Here is a 17,571-nt window from a genome sequence, read left to right as displayed (position 1 = left end):
CCTCTCTGGGCAACCTGTTCCAGTGTTTCACCACCCTCATTGTGAAGAATTTCTTCCTTATATCTAGTCTAAACCTCCCTGGTTTAGTTTAAAACCATTACCCCTTGTCCTGTCACAGCTGGCCCTACTAAAAAGATTTTCCCCATCTTTCCTATAGGCCCCATTCAGGTATTGAAAGGCTGTGATCACGTCTCCCCGCAGCCTTCTCTTCTCCAGGCTGAACAAAGGAGAAATGGCTTTGGGGAGGAAATAAAGCTGTACACTTGCAGAACAAATTAGCATCCAGTGTCGTGGCTTGTGAGAATTCCTAGGTACTCATGACTGTTCTCTCCTACCAAGCTGGTTTTTCTCCTTAAATTATAACTAAAGAAAATATCGTAATGGACTGATGATTATGAAATATGGACTGTGTGTGTTTCTCCAGCATCAGGTAACAAGGATATCATTTTTCAAGTTGAGAAAAAAGAAATCTTCCAGCTTTCACAAAAAAAGCATATTACTAGCATGTCAATTGACAATCAAAACTGAAATACTAGGGTGACAGAACTCAATTTTTTTGATGTGTCACGTCCATCCTCAGATACAGACTTTTAAGACAAGCCATATTTTCAGGAGTAGTATGTGCCTAAACAGAAATGTAGTGGAATTTTCAAGTCATAAGCAGATTAGAAGGCTAACTCCCATTATCTCTAACATCCTGAAAATCCTCCTTCTGTTTCTTTAGGAGCCTAGAGATTTTTGAAAATACAACCCAAACTGTATTTGTTTCTCTGTATGTGTGTCTGTCTGTCTGTTTCACCACATTAGCCTTTTAGCATCATTGAGCAAATAAAAGGCTAGACGAATTCTGGATCATTTTGTGCCATATACTGAATTCTGCCCAAGTTCTGGCATATTAAAAACCTTTAAAGCTCTTTTTTGGAATGCAACTTTGATAATAGAATTATTCTCTTTTCTCTAATTAATTCCTTCTGAAATCCATTATTTTATTAGTTGGTATTAAAAAAGAGGATCAGACACTTGGCGATGTGAGAAGCTGGTTGAATGTTCTGAAGATAAGATCAAGTGGATCCAAGATTAATCTGTTTTCCATTTCACAGAATATCCTTATCTTGAAAAGGACATACTGGTTGTCAAGGAGATATGGCAGATGTGCTTGCTCAATCTCTTGAAATGCAATAGGACACTCTTGTTTCAGCCTATGTGCCACTGGAATAGAAGAATTAGATGAAAACTAGAAAAAAGGTCCCTTATTAATGGGGACTGTAAGTACTTGATGGAAGAAGCTGAGCTTAGCTACTCTTCATGCAATCGTTAGGCCCGCACTTCATGGGAAGAGATAGGTTCTTTATTCTGGTAGCTTGGCCAGTCATAATTCTTCCACTAATTCTTTCCTTATAGAAACTGTGAAGGTTGTTAATGCAAATCAGCTTTGGAGTCTTCATGCTACTCTTAATCCTTCAGCCTGAAATTGCCATCAACATAATTTGATTTTTGATGGTCAATAGCCTTCTAGCAGTAATGAGAGGCAAACAACTGCACTGACTTTGATCCAACTGAATAACGTGAACCACAAAGAATGATTGTGCTCCTGAATCAAAATAAAAGGTGTAGATCAAAGCCTTGACCTTAAAAGTTACAAAGTTTAGCATACAGATCACATTCTTCTGTTAAAAATTTTTCATTATGCTTCCTAATGAGCGGGAAAATTCTGGAAATAACATCTCAAATTGATCACCAGTTTTCTCAGAATGCAGAAAACTTCCTATTTTTCAAATATAACCAGCTGATAGTACATCTGTGTTCCTTCAAATTAAACAAAACAACAAACAAACAAACAAAAAAAAAACCAAAAAAGTTGAATGAAAGCAAATAAATAAATAAATGCTCAGATCTACCAGAAATCATAGTTGAAAGCTGGAGAAGTACAAGAAAAACTTGACAAAGATGGTCTCTACTGCATGAATATTCTGCTACTGCTTGTATCCAAGAAGCTTCCAATAGCAAGGTAGTCTCAGGTTTTCTGTTGCTGCTGGACCTACCTTGCCTCCAATGGACAAAAATCAAGTGTTAATGTATCTAAATGCAGTCGTTTATATAAAATTCACCACACTAACTCTGACTATGCAATTCCTAAAACACATGACTGCAGTTAGCTATAATTAGGACCAAGCTTGAAAGATCATATGGGAACTTCAGAATCAACTGACTGCTACTGAGCAACATGGAGAACAGAGACAGTAAGAACTCCAATGCCTCCTTCTCACTCCTAGGTACAATTCAGGACATAGATGATAACATGTAAAGCAACATACATGTTGGGCACTTAGTCTCTTCCAATATATACTGTATAGCAAGGAAGTGGATTGCAAGTATTTAAGGTTGGTGTCAGTAATTTTACAGTGGAGAGCCACTACTGTGAAATTTAATTTTCCTATCTAACAAATCACCCATAAAACAGTTTAAAAAGGGTAAAAAACCACCTCTCATTGGCTGAAATAAGTGGACATTTACCTTTCAAATCCATGACTAGTCTAAGCAGTAGGAGAAAAATACTGCATGACTTAATGTGTTGGTACATGATACCAGCTTAAAACCATTCATTTAAGTTCATTATATTGTTTCCATCTATATTTAATTAGTACTCAGCCAAATGACATAGGCGTGCAATAGTTTTAACACAGTGCCTGTTATTTAACCTCGAGCCTGTTATTTAACCTCAGTTTCTGACATCAATCCACACAACTTTAATGTGTACCTCTGAAAGACTATCTCAAAATAAATTATTCAGCTGCTGAGAAAGCATCTTATGTACATTTACTATGCAAGGCAAAGACATAGCACACAAGAATCTTTAAAACATACGGTGTTTTTAAATAAGCATACTATTTTGTTTTAATACCTGAGTGACATATTGTATATACATCTTAATAGTCATGGACTACCTTGAATTTAGAACATGTAAGATGATCAAATAAATAGAAGAATCTATAGGCTGTTCTTTGCATGGGTTCAAAAATGAGATATCTAGTGAAAGATTTCTTTTTTTTTTTTTTTTTTGTCAAGGCATTGTTCTTCCCAGAATCAGATGCACTGCCTACAAATAACCTCCTGAAGTACTACCAGTGCCAATGAACTTACATATGCTTTCATGTTGCTCTGCTTCCTTTCTCCCTTTTAAAACTTTCATTATTAGTATTATTATTTAGGAGAGATCAGCAAAACTAGAATTTGAGTTTCCCATTGCCATTCAGTGCTTTCTGAACATGAACTCTGTGCCTTTACTCTTAACCCTTCGTCGTTTCCACCTTTTCCTAGTTTTCATTCCTACTTCTACATTAAGTGAACTCTCCACTCCTCTTCCAACTAATTCTCCAGTCATCCCAATCTATTTGCTTTCAACTTTTTGTTTCTACTCAAACACAGATAGGAATCTGCCAGAAACTCTTCTTTCCTCTGTCTACAGTTCTTAGTATCACTGTGACAAAAGACAGATAATCTGGCTTAGCTATGAATTCTTAGTTTGCTTGCTAGTGTTAAAGTTGCTATCTGTTCCCTCGGTTGCTTATACTGGGACAGTATGGTTTATTTTTCACATTGAATTACCCTTAAAATAAAAAATGTCTTTTCAGCTAGGGTAACTGTAACAAAGCCAACCTTTAAAAAGAATCCATTTTCTATATTAATGCAGACAACTGCCAGCTGGATGGACTATATCCCCACATCACTAACGTGCTTTAGAAAATGTTTTCCTGCATCTCAGATACCTGCTGTTTATGCTGCAAGAAAGGAATACATGGTACTTTATGCAAATAATGAGGCATGTTTTCCTTGAATAAATTTTCAGTAAATTCAAGCCTGTTGAGGAGTAGTGATGCGGGACGATAAACAGGCATGCAGGTATGACAATTCCAATACTACCAAACTGAACGGAAACGTGTATCAATTCCCTGCTATGTGCACACTGTGCTTTTAACAACACACGCACATCACAAATGCTGTAACTTACACTTGCATTTTCTTTTAGAAGAATGGTTGAGAAGGACATGATCTATAAAATTAAGTACAAAATAACTGTAAAATATGATGGTACTCTTATTCCAAGCTGCTATATTTTGTGCTTACAACAGTCTGACAATATTATCCTTCAAGGCGGTATTTTATTGAAAAACAAGGTTTCATTTTGTTGGAAGTAAGCTTCCAGAAGAGACTTTACTGTTTGGTTGGGGTTTTTTTCCCTGAAATTGTTGAGATTTGTAGTGACTCTAATCTCTTGTGAAAATGAATTCCAAAGCCATGGACTAGTGTCCCTACTTAATTTTCAGTACTGCAAAGTACAATTCCATTGAGCCTAAAGGACAGAGCCAAAAATAGAAGGCTAGATGAGACCTACTCCAAGGTCACCTGAGCTCCATCCACTGACACTACTGAAGATAAGGAGCAGAGCACTTCAAATTTGATCTTGTGGTCAACAAAGAACTGACACAGCACATAAGGTAATGGAGCATCAAGCTCTCATCATCCTACACTTTTCGGTTATGTCATTTCACACCGAAACAGCTGAAAAGCGCTGCATTATTCTGAGAAATAAACTGTTGCAATCCTAAATACTCCAAGTAACAAATACGTGAATATACAGGACAGGTGTCTCCTACAGCACTGAACAGAATGGGAGGGTATTTTCCTGATCAGTTCTGGACAGGAAACAAAGTCCACTCTTCCCTGTGGGAATCCAGGTCTGCATATGCAATATAAACATTTTTAAAATTTCATTTCACTAACTTCAGGAAGTAAATGTCCATGTCACCTTAGGAACATATAGAATAGAACACTACTGAACACTAAATATCAACATTAAAACCAGATCTGAAGGTATAGCGTATGAATCGGGGAATATTTGAAGGCTAAAATACCCCTTCATACTTCTTGGTTTATAATCTGGGTCTTCTTGAATACACTTAGTATTTCTACAGATGCACACAGGAGGGCATGCATGTGTGTGTGTATATATATATTTATCTATACTTATATGCATATAAAATATAGTCTAGGATGTTTCCCACACTTATATTCTTCATAACTTTATTTTTGTTCAGAATCAGATACACTGTCATTATACAGCTGTCTGAATAAGCAGTCCAATCACTTTTAAATTATTACTGCAGCCATCCTGAATGTACATTTCTAAATCATCAGTAAATTAAGTGTATCCTTACTACAGGCTGACTGCAATCTCTCCCACATACATTGTCATTCATCCCTTCTTGTCTCTTCCATTTTACCTGATCAAATCATTAAGAGTGGTTTTAATACATCCAGTCCAATACTGCCAGTTAAAACAAAGGCATTCTTTGAAGAAAGAATAATTAACTGTTATTGATTTTTACTTAGAATTTCAACTCATATGCTTGTATTTTAACACTATTTTAAATTGTTAATAGGGAAATTCAAATATTGTCTAAAAAGTACAATGCTTTCCAAAACAAAAATCAACCTTCAACCCACAAATAATATACCTTCATAAAGTTACGTTAGCAGTTTCATGCCTCATAGGTTAAAACACCCAGAAATTGGTTTTGTTTTTAAAGTGATACTTGGACAAGATAGAAGCTGAATCTTGCATTATATTACCGTATATGACTTACTACCATAGTAGACTCCCATAGTTCAGTGTGCACAAATTAGATTGCAAACTACTAAGTGTTTCTTTGCTGCCTGCTTTAATCACAAAACCATATGCTTAGAAAGAACATGGAAAGTATAATGAAAAATGGAATAGCAAAAATATAATCACTTCATAGTTACATTAAACACTTTACAAGTAAAGTAAAATCTTACTAAGCACTTTTGAAAAATTTTATTAAGCTTTCACTGATACTTCTTCACTTTTCAAAGCTGAATACTGTTCTAAAAAAGCTGAATGAATACAGTAAAAGAGAGCAACATAGAACAAGGAAGAGTGATTGAGTCAAGCTAAAATGACTAAACATATGTGTCTACAAACAAGCTTGGTGTTTGGGCTTATATTACAGTTCATAGAATCAATGGACTCTAGAGAGCTATCAGACAACCAGCAAGAGGACTCAATTCATGGAATGACAGAACAGCTGAAGCTGGGGGAAAAAAATACTCAAATCAGACAGACTGAGTCTCTATCATTTAAATTGTTTAGGAACACAGACCAGGTGATCTTGCATTGCCCTTTCCAGATCTCCAGAAATCTATTTAACATTTGATATTAATTTAAGAGCGATATACTTACAGCATGTGCTCCCTGTATTGTCCGTACAAGGTTGATTCCTTTCCATACATATATATCTCCATTCAGTGCACCAGAATATGTCACTTCATCCCTTGCACAGGCTAGGCACAATATAGTTTGGAGATCACCAGTTTTGCCAAAAACACCACGTTTTGGTGTCAACGAATTGCCACACAAGCTCCAGAACTGCAACATAAAGCAATTGATAAAGATGGATATTTTGCTAATATCCTATAATTTAATATGTACATCTGAAAGATAACTACCTTAATTCCAAAGACATCATCATTCATACCTTTTTCCCTGCTTTAGTTCTCCAATTGGTTAACATAACTTATTATGTTATTAACCAACCTTATCTTTCCATAAAATCAGCACAGCAGACTAGCTGAGAAGGAGTTTCAGAGTATCAGTATTAAATCAAACTGAAATTCTTTCAAATTATAATTTGTGAGTCAGTTGTATTTTCAGTTTTTTTAAAAGCATTTCATAATAGGATTATCTGATCTTGTTTTGATGTGAGACTTTCACTTTGCAAATGCTGCATTTGTACTTTAGGCATTTAAAGATGCAATCTAAGCAAGTAAACTTCTGATAAGGTTGCCATTTGCTCTGTTCGAAAGCTGCTGGCTTTATTACAGACTTACCACTTTTCATCAGAACCACTGATCATGCAAAGCAGCTATCTACGGCAGATATTTTTGAGAACTTTCTAATAAACTGTTAGCATGTGATTACAGCAATCAGATGAGAGTGAATTTCCTCCTAGGTGATCCAATATGTACTAATGACTCCTAAACTAAAGACACGCAAAATCTCTTGTCAGAGCACAATACTTGCCAACCAAATTTCCAGCTACACGCTAGTTTCTAAGATCTTTGCAGGCAAGCAGCACTTGCATATTTCCCTCCAAATCCTCCTGTCCAAGCACGTAAATGTGCACTGGAAAGTCAATAAGCTGCTGGAGTAATCCAGTGCAAAATGTGAAAGCATTTATTTGATCACTTCTGACAGGTTACTCTTAGATTGTCTCAGCATGTTCCCTGTATTCATGTTTACAAAACTTTGTATTACACAGCAAATCTCGCTCTTACCAATAATCTATTAAAAATTCTGAGCAGAGACTTCAATTAATACAGAATAATATAAGCAGTTACAATGAACAGATTTTTGTACCAGAAACACTGTAATTAAGAAACAACCATCTACTGATTGGACAAATCACTTATCTTAACTAGTATTTCTTTAACTGAAGCACATAGGCCATAGATTATGTTGTTGCTTGAGAAGTAACTGCACAATCACCACATAAATCAAACACCCAGCTCCAATATGGAAGTAGGTAACATATCTAGGAAAAGTAATTCTTCAGTAGTAATTGGCTTGGAATTATATACATAACTTAATTTAGTAGTATTACAATTTACATAAAATATCATGTGAGGAAAAAATACGGAAGTATTTTAAACATGAAAGTAATTATTGATATCTGAAAGAACAAGAAGGGATGGTTTAAGAAAAATACACATCAACAAAAATCTCTTGCCTGATCCAAATGACTATAACTCTTTAGGATTCAGATTTTTAGTTAATGTTTTCCCAAGGGAAACACCAGTTATTTTTAAAATCCTATTGTTATTTATAAAGGCTTCACAGAGCCTTAAAAGTTGCTCAGATAAACTTTTGCTTATCTAAATAGATATGTTTTGACATCATAAAGGCACCTTAAATATGCTAAATCACTGCTGGCAAATATTAGCTCACTATTGGCATAATGGTCCTTTTAGATCTTGAAGTATTGAAGTATTATAAAAAATCATTATTAATCAAGCTCAGGGAAATGTGTAAATGACATGCTAAACACTATGCTAAATCAAAGACGTATACAATCTAGCCAACACATTGAACACTTTTTCCAATAAACCATTAATACACATTAATCCAAAAGCTCACTGTATAAAAACTACATTTTCCTGCCATGGGAACCTACACATAAGAGCCATACAGAACTTTCAAGCTGCCATCTACTGATGTTACATGGTAACACAGAAGACAGTGCATGGGAGAAAGCAGTGATTTTGATGGCAATCAAGCATTGAAAATACTGCTGACAGAGTTAAACCTGAAAAAGAAGCTGTTTCTTCACAGCAGTTGGTACATGGATCAAACAAAACAGAGTGTTTCATGGAAACACTATTGTCCTGATTTCGGCTGGGATAGAGTTAATTTTCTTCATAGTAGCTAGCACAGTGCTGTGTTTTGGATTTAGTACCAGAAGAATGTTGATAACACGCAGATTTTTTAGTTGTTGCCAAGTAGTGCTCAGACTACTCAAGGACTTTTTGAGCTTCTCCTGCTCGCCCAGGTGCCCAACAAGCTGGGAGTACAGCACAGCTAGCACAGCTAACCCAAACTGACCAAAGAGCTATTCCATACCATATAACATCATGCTCGGGGGGGTTAGTTAGGTCAGTCAGTCGGTCGTGGGGAGAGTGATCACTGCTCGGGGAGTGATTGCGGCTCGGGGACTGGTCACGGCTCGGGACGGGCTGGGCATCGGTCGGTGGGTGGTGAGCAATTGCATTGTGCATCATTCATTTTGTATATTCTGTATATTCTGTTATCATTCTCATTATTACTATTATTATTATTCTCTCTCATTAAACTGTCTTTATCTCAGCCCTCGGCTCTAACCTTTTATTTTCTTCCCGATTCTCTCCCCCATCCCACTGAGGGAGGGGGGAGTGAGCGAGCGGCTGCGTGGTGCTGAGTTGCCAGCCGGGTTAAACCACGACAACTATGTATTAAAGATTGGATAAAAAGAAACCGAGTGATTTCATAGAAACACTCCGCTTGAAAAAGACATGAACTGTCCAAATTATGAATCCTCTAACAGGTACAGAGTGTTCAAAACAGCAAAGGTAGAAAAAACATCAGGGGAAAAAAAAGAGAATTAAAAGAAAGATCAAGCATTTTTTCTTTCTGTTTCCACTTATCCCCATACTCTTTCAAACTGTAAGAAATGGCTTTTCAACTCATTTCACCTCTGCAGTGTAACAATTCACTAATTGTTCAAGATCAGAAACTTGAGTACCTGGACTCACCTTAAACATATGCATCTTGTCTCATGTTACTTGGGATTTCAAACAGCATGTTTTAGACAACCTAAATTTTAAATTATATTGCGATCATTACATACAATGTTACTGACAACCGATTCATTCCTTCTACGTTCCTTCTGTCAGGGCATGAACTCTTTTGAGCAGAGATGGCCTATTTTCCACTATATATGTATCTCATAAAATGTCTAGTGTAGTCAGGTGTGATCCATGATTGCAGTTCCCAAGAAGTAATATTATTCTTACAGAAGATCTTTCATATTATAATTATATATTCTGATTTGATTTTATTTTATATATTTTATAAACTACTGCAGCTTAAATATTTTATGAATTAACATTTATTTCATTACCTTGATGTGTTTTACACCACAGCTGACAAGCTTGTTTGGCTGGTACAAATCCCAGGAAATATCAAATATCTGCATAAAAAAACCCAAGGATGTCAGCAGAGATGGCCTTTCTAGCATGGGACAGTTAAAACAGTAAAAACTTGATTCAAATTAACAGTCTGAAATGCTTTAAATGGAACTATTGGAATGACTTTTTAATCCCCTCATTCAATACTGAAATCGTAATGTATAGCTCATATTAGTTGTGCTTGTTCATTTTTTTTCCTAGACTAATTACAACACATGATAAAACAATATAAAGGTTCATTTACGGACTAGAAAAATTTAAGATATTATTTGAATTTTGATTTCCCATATGGGGATTAGGGTCTAGGAAGTCCGTTAATTTTGCACTTCCCTTACATGCTTACAATTTCAACAAACCATACACAAATAAACAGCGATCTTAAATGTCTTCACATATCTTAATACATATCCAAGATTTATGCAAAATCAATTTCTAAAACACAAAAATATTTTACTTCAGACATAGCCCTACTATGCATACGCAAACATGGCTTAACTAAAATTACATCAACACTCAAATTCTTTAGTTATACTTACTCTGTCTGTATGACCAGGGGCCATTGATAACAATTTTCCTTTTCTCCAGTCCCATACACAAACTGTGTTTTTTGAATCCAAACCAACTGAGACCAAACGCTAAAAATGTCCAAAATAAATAAATAAATAAAAATACCTCAATGAAAGCTAGAGTCATAATTTTGAATGATAATAAATTCATAACATATTTGAGTTAGAAGCAATCTCTACATTTCGATATAGAAGAAAACAAAAATACAACATCTTATTTCAAAGCTTCCATGGATGCACCTCCACAGTTCATTTTAATTTCATTAAGTCTTTAATATTCAGAAAGAGTCTGAAGCCAGTTAAACTGTAAAACAAGGAAAGACAAAAAGATTGTTCCAAGAAAACACAGAAAAATAAAAGTTTGAGATCCTCCTATGCTCTGCAGCCTGCCTTGTCTTCAACTGTGAAGATATTTTGCACAGATTTCTTGATACAAATTGTTGACCATACTGGCCAACAGTACACTTGTACTATCTGTTAACTAACCAAAATTTTATTTTTCCTATAGAAATTCTTAACAGAAAGATTAACAGTATTAAAGATTGGATAAAAATAAACCAAGTGATTTTGAGCTTTGTTTTTAAAGGAAGTTAAGTCTTTTTGATCAGTTTATACATGAATTGTAGCATCTTAATTTTGATAAACGAAAGCTTTGCAAATCTGTAGGACAAAGTGAGTTTGTAAAAGCAAAAGCAAACCCCAAAGTTAAGCAATCTTTTTTCCAAAGACAGAAACCTATTCCCAATAATATAATTTCTTTACTGTCTGAAAAGCTCCAATATTATGAGAAGAAAAAGAAACAAGTTAAATACAATTGCTTTCCATGCTCCTTATTTATTAACGCCAACTTCAATTTTTCAGATACTGCAGAGTCCAACCTTTCTATTCCATCTTTGAAAATATTTTCAGAAGGAACATCAGTTTCAATTCCAGCTACACTTCCGAGCAGTTCAGTTCCAGTCCCACTGCAGAATGAGAGGTGTAAATGCAGGCTAGTTTTACAATTACCTCATACCCATCACTAAAAATTTGGGTGATGTCTTTCCTGACATAAGCCAATACACTGACTTCTCAAAAAGGAAAATTAAACAACGTTCTAGGTTCTCGTAAGAACTAAAAAATCTTGTTACCAACCAGCACACACCCCCAGTGGAGCAAAGCTCAGAGAAGAACAAAAAAACTAGCAAGCTTGGGGAATAATGTACCATAAAGCAAGCTGAACTTCTCTCAACCCCAGAGACACTGGAGGGTAACCTTGATATTAGATAACACAGCTGCACCAGTGAATCATCAGGTTCCCCAAGGCAATTAACAAAGGATAATAAACAAAGAATAAATAATGTCATCTTGAGCTAGCCAGACCAGTCAGAGGTGGGGAGAAGAGTGTGCATGCGGCATAGCCCAACATGATGTATAAAAACTGAACAGCTAATAAAATGAACTTTGAAGAGGACAATGGGCTTGACCTCACTTCAATCCACATATACTTTCCCGGTGGCTGCAGATGCCCAGCATCGTGACAGTGATTATAGAGAGACCAGTAACAGGAACCACGGTTTTCTTGCAATTCATCTGTATATTGCGATTGCTTGTGTTGCAATTTCAGTATATTGCTTTATCACTCTACTAAAACAAAATCCCATATAACACCAAATATATCAAATAAGAATGTTTAATATCAAACATAAAACCCTCTAAGAGAACCTGGCCAGAGACTGACAAATTTGGTTTTAAAAGGATAAGCAAGATTTAAACAAACATATTTTGCGGATCTTTCTGAACTGGATTTGTGTTTTACTGTATTTCCATATGGAGACAATTCTGAAGATGCAGATCTTGAAAAATCTGTATCCAGCTTTCCTTTGAGACCACAAAATTCTAACCAATGCCAAAGGTGATCATATGGAAATGCTGAGAAAAGCAGACAGCCTAAATTCTGACCATTTATGGCTTTAAACATAAGAATCAGTACCAGGTACTCCTAGGACAAATCACACATCGACATTCAAATCTCTCCAATACACATAAGGGATGCATAACTGCTTTCTAAAAAAGAGTGAGGGGAATTCAATCCTAATCCTAATTAGATATATTTTGATCTTAAATTATTAAGGCTGTCCAAGTGAGGAAGTGACACAAGTTTACAGAGACAAGAACAGCATAGAGAAAAGATATCGCTGTCAAGTAGAAATTACGTTCTAGAAAGAAGCTGACTCTAGAAGCTGACTCTCTAAACAATGAGAAACCTAAATTATAAAATACGTAGATCATTCCAACAAACTCAAAACCTCCCTACAACAATTACAGCATGTTTTTACAGAAACAAGTTACAGCTAGGCTTTCTTTTATTTGTGTTCAATAGAGCTCCATTTGATATTGTCTTAATAAGGAGAGCAAATGGTCTCTACAATACATCCTCACTTGATAAAGCAGTAGTAACAGATATTGAGCTTTTTAGCAAGCAAAAGGAATTGAGAATATAGCAAGGCTAAGAGGGATGGGGAAGAAGTGGTGCATAACAACCAGGAGAGCACAACTGCAGAAAGGATCTTCATGGCTAATACCTCTTCAGCTGCTACCTAATGTGTATTTTGTGTTTCTAATACATCAGTCAAAAAAGCCTCTGTACTTACAGGAGCAAGTGTCTGGTAAAAATGATCTCCCTTGTAAGTAGCAGCTCTGAGAACCAATTTACTACTCAACGAACGTTTTAAAGTAACAAGATTATAATCCAATAGAACCTTTTTCTTGACTCAGATCCATGATACATGAGTCTGAACAATCAAAATGTGGAGAGCCACCAATGCATGCAAAACACATGACAGAGAAGGGGATACTGCCTGAAGACATTCGGAGTCAAAGATGAGTAACACAATGAGACTGCCATCACTTTGTGCGCAAGACATGCCCCTGCACAGGGGAGGTCCACTATCTCCAACCATTTGGTGTAACCCTGAACCATGGCCCACAGACCACAAGAATCTCCCTATCACCTCACCTTCATGCAAAACTCCTTTGAAGTTATACTTTTCTTGCCAAATGTGAATATGTCAGTCACTACTAACACCAACTTTTTTTCCTCAACTTGAGAATAAGCAGATAAAGCCTGAGTCAATACACTTCCTAAAAAAAAAGAAAAAGCTACATAACAAGATTTCTGACAGATAAACAGTTTATGTGTTTGAAAGATAATATTAATTACATACCTGACCATCTAAATCAAAAGCCAAGCAAGCTATACCATGTGTGTGAACATCTTTCAGAACGGATACAGTTTGCACAGTGTATGAGTCCCACACGCAGATGTATGGTTCTTTTCCAACTTGACCTGTTGCCACCAACACACGTTCAGGATGCAAAGCAAGGCTGTCAAAGAAAAAGATATAAAATATTTTTTGCATGAAACTTTGACATTTGCCTAGTTGGTTGCATTAATATTTTTCCAAGGAAATGATTTTACAGTATTTTCCCACTGACAGAAGATATTAACAAATAATTTTGTATCACAGATTCCACAATAGCTCTAAAATTCCCTTAATACAGTATATGCCACCACCTTTCTTGAATTTGAACCTTCAAGCCTTCTCCAATTAAACTAACTGTAAAACAGTCATTAATCCTCTGTTCCAAAATACAGAGTTTATTAAATTAGGTCAGATTTTCATGCACTAAAACCACACCTATTTTCCCTTTCTCTCTGCCCAAAGGATGGACAACAAACGTTAGTGTTTAGCTATCTACATATTTGACATTGTTTTTTTGAGAGGAGTGAATAGCCTTCTGAAGCTATCACTCCGCTGATCATATGGCAAGCCAAAGCACGACTAGCTTAGACTAGATGTTATGACTAGACTTCAGATTACTAAACTGAAGTGAGATGAAGATTACCTTAAATGTCTTAATTTTAATCTAGAACAATTAGGAATTGTTTATTTTGAACAGTGATTAACTTTCCACATTTTTAACACTGCAAAGAATTTTCTTATAGTTCATATTTAAGAGTCTTTCAATGTCCACAGAGGATCGTCACAACCATTTTGTCAAATCTGGGACCAAGCTAGAAAGCATGCTAGTCAGCAAGATAGTTTTTTGTTTTGTTTATGCAAGCAAGCTGCAAGGGAGGATACAAGGTCTGAAGATTCATATTTCACAACACAGAAAATTAAGAAAGAATATATTCTAATATAACCCAAATAAGCTACTTGATGACACTCTACACAGGCTAGGTACAGCAGTCCAAAGTGATGTGAGAAATAGCACATGTGAGTCAGGAAGATAAAATTTCAAAAGTTGGGTATTTAATTTGGCCAAAAAATTTCCTCCCCTAACGAGTCACAGAATAACAATATTGAGACACTGGTGGACAGAACCACTAACAACATACACTAAATGTACTTATTTTCTCAACATCACTTGGAAAGGAGAAAGGTTGAGCACTCTGCAGTGGTAAGATGATCTTACACCTGAACACAGATAAATAAAGTTCAAAGGGTGGAGACAAGGGGAGTCAATAAACATTGAAGAAATACCCAGTATAAAGCTAATCAGGAAGTTAATAGAAAAAAGAAAGTCGAACTCAAAAGATGTATACATTTTCTACACACAAAAAGAGCAAGGGAAAACCATGTTAGAAGTTGCTTAGTATTTCATGAAGTCATACTATACTACGCAATACACTTCTATATTTTTTTCTATTTTAGTATAGCATTTTAGTTGATTGATATTGCTTGACAAATTCCACATACACAACTCTGAGAGGAACCTTTAACTTCAAAGTTTCTACAAAAGGTAAAAAGCGCTCTGGACCTTTCAACTTTTCTATGGGAATTCTTTCTCTTTGCTACTCCACATTATTGTCAGCACCAGGATCAAGCAACCAACATTTCCCTGCTTTGCTCCTCTTCAGTTCAAGAGTTATTTCTCTGGTTCTTCCCTTCCTTCTTTATTTCATAGAGCAACTTCATCATTAAAAAACAATGCAGAAAGGAGCTGGCAGGCAAAACTTATCACATTTCACTTCATTTCTGCCACCCAATCCTGACCAACACCTGCACATCTCCCAGAGCACCCACAGGCAGATGGTGTACACATGGGGGAAAAGGAAAAGCATCTGGAGGGGGAGAAAATGCTGCATTCGAAATGATCTAATTTTTACAATGACACCACAGAGAGGGAGAGAGAAGACCACTTGGACAATAAAGAAATTCAAGAAGAAAAAGCAAGTGAAAAGAATAAGCAAGGGGGAAAAAAAGAAAAAAAAAGACTAAGAGAAAAAGTAAAAGCACAGCCATCTGACCGATTCACACCTTCAATCCCATACTTAGCTCTGCTACCAGTGCATTGTGCAGTGTCAGACAAGTGAAAACCACAACTGCAACTTTGAAAAACACTCGGGCACCACCCTGGACACACACACATGCAAAAGCACCCCCACCCCACACCTTACTCAACACTTTCCAGCAACCAAAAGTTAGCTTAGCATGTTTTTAACTAAAGACTGGAAGCAACAAACACAACACATCAGAGATGGAAGGGACAACAATAAGGCACTATGAAGGGCCAGGGAAACATTGTTTTAGCCCAAGTGTGCCACCTAATTCCACTCAAAGCATCTTAGGTGAATATAGAGAATGTTTCCTCTCTTTCTGATTAATAAATGGCAAATAATAACGAATATCAATATCACAGTTTTAGTTCTTTCTATATCATGATATAAAACATTCGCTTAAACAACTGAGATCAAATTCTGCCTCGATACTCGATAATGGAGCACAAATTAAGATCCAAAGCCTATATTTTAATCACAACAGACAACTCTGTAGAATTACCAATATCCTTCCCCTATCCCTTTAGTCTCTACAGCAAATTGCTAACAACCTTTCTAGACAGTCATTGAAAGCAGAAGAAAATAAATATACAATAAATATTTTAAAACAACAAGCTTTTGTTAAATATGTCAATATGCTGGGATTTCAGGGAAACTGAGCAGCAGAGCTGTTGGCAGTAGCTGAAGAAATACTTACCTGAAAACGCCTTCCCTCACCATTTCTTCCAGACCAAGGAGTGAAGGACAGGGTAAAGTACTACTTGCAAGTTTATTATCTCACTGGCTATCAGGACAGATGGAAAAGGGAAGCATGGAAAGAATCAAGGGACTGGTGTTCCTATTACCAATACTGAGAGAAGGAACTGCTACATTTATTTACATGATTTTCATATAAACAGTGAATGATAAGATGCTTTTCCTTAATATTCAAGTCTTGGCTTTTATTATGGTGCACCATGCAGAATTCCAGAACTGAAATTTTGAGTCCTGATCAAAACTCAAGGATTAGACTCCAGTTTTAAGCAATATGGAGACCCTTTTCAGTTCTTTCATTGGACTACAAGTGATTAAGCAATCCTTACACATATAGCAATTAATACAAAAAAAATAGTATTTTGGTCTAACCTCTAGAGCAAAAGCATTGGTACAACTCACATATTCAGGAACTGTCATTACTAAAACAGTCCTGAGCAAGGCATTGTAAATAGCTTCTTAGTGCAGAAAAAAAAAATATAACTGGAATGGGTGCCCAGAAACAGATAACCATAAACGTTTGCTATACAGGGACTATGTTGACTCACGGGCATGATGCAGTTAATAGGATCAAACACTGAGTGCGAGTTGTCTCTGGATACCCTGTGTAAGGTCTCCAAGACACCTCTGTGTTTTAGATTAACAGCCATTGGGATGGTATTTGAAGTAGTTGCTTACTATCCATCCAGTCAGTGCCTGAGGACAGGCAGAAAAGCATGAGTGCAGCTCAGCTCTTAAGACAGCTTCCAAATCTGTTGGTGTGGGCTCTGTGGACTTAAGTACACTGACCCCTCACATGGATTTTCTTGCATTTTTCTCCTAGGGAGAAGAAGAAGATAGCTTAGCGGAATGAGAAGCTCTGCACTCAGAAGGAGAGAGCTCGCGTTTCATTTACTGCCCTGGTAACGAAAGCTGGCATGACCTATCCAGGTTAGACTGCTGAAACTGTGCTTGCATCTAGCCCACACAGCTAGACTGTAAACTTGTGCCTGATTTCTTTCCTCTTCCTTGAAGGATGACTAAGCTGATAAATGAGATATCACTGCTTGTCCAAAAAAGGAAACAAATATTCCTAACAAGACAAGTTCTTCAGGCCTTCTTGCTTGCCTCTGGCCTTTCTGACCT

General features: G+C 36.3%; 1 protein-coding gene across 1 annotated transcript in view; it reads right to left on the bottom strand.

Annotated features, from left to right (window-relative positions):
• The window catches only part of EML5 (EMAP like 5), a 100,211-nt gene extending 83,798 nt beyond the window's left edge, over positions 1-16,413 (bottom strand). The window contains exons 1-5 of the mRNA XM_035894266.1: positions 16,391-16,413; positions 13,574-13,733; positions 10,338-10,436; positions 9,735-9,803; positions 6,263-6,448 (exon numbers count right to left, since the gene is read on the bottom strand). Of these exons, the coding sequence (XP_035750159.1) occupies positions 6,263-6,448; positions 9,735-9,803; positions 10,338-10,436; positions 13,574-13,733; positions 16,391-16,413 (537 nt within the window). The remainder of the gene's footprint in view (positions 1-6,262; positions 6,449-9,734; positions 9,804-10,337; positions 10,437-13,573; positions 13,734-16,390) is intronic.
• Between the last annotated feature and the right edge of the window lie 1,158 nt (positions 16,414-17,571).

Source organism: Egretta garzetta, unplaced genomic scaffold, assembly GCF_000687185.1.
Source record: "Egretta garzetta isolate BGI_Z169 unplaced genomic scaffold, ASM68718v1 scaffold435, whole genome shotgun sequence".
NCBI lineage: Eukaryota > Metazoa > Chordata > Aves > Pelecaniformes > Ardeidae > Egretta > Egretta garzetta.
The sequence above is the reverse complement of the archived record's forward strand: the minus strand, read 5'-3'. Positions and strand labels throughout refer to the sequence as shown.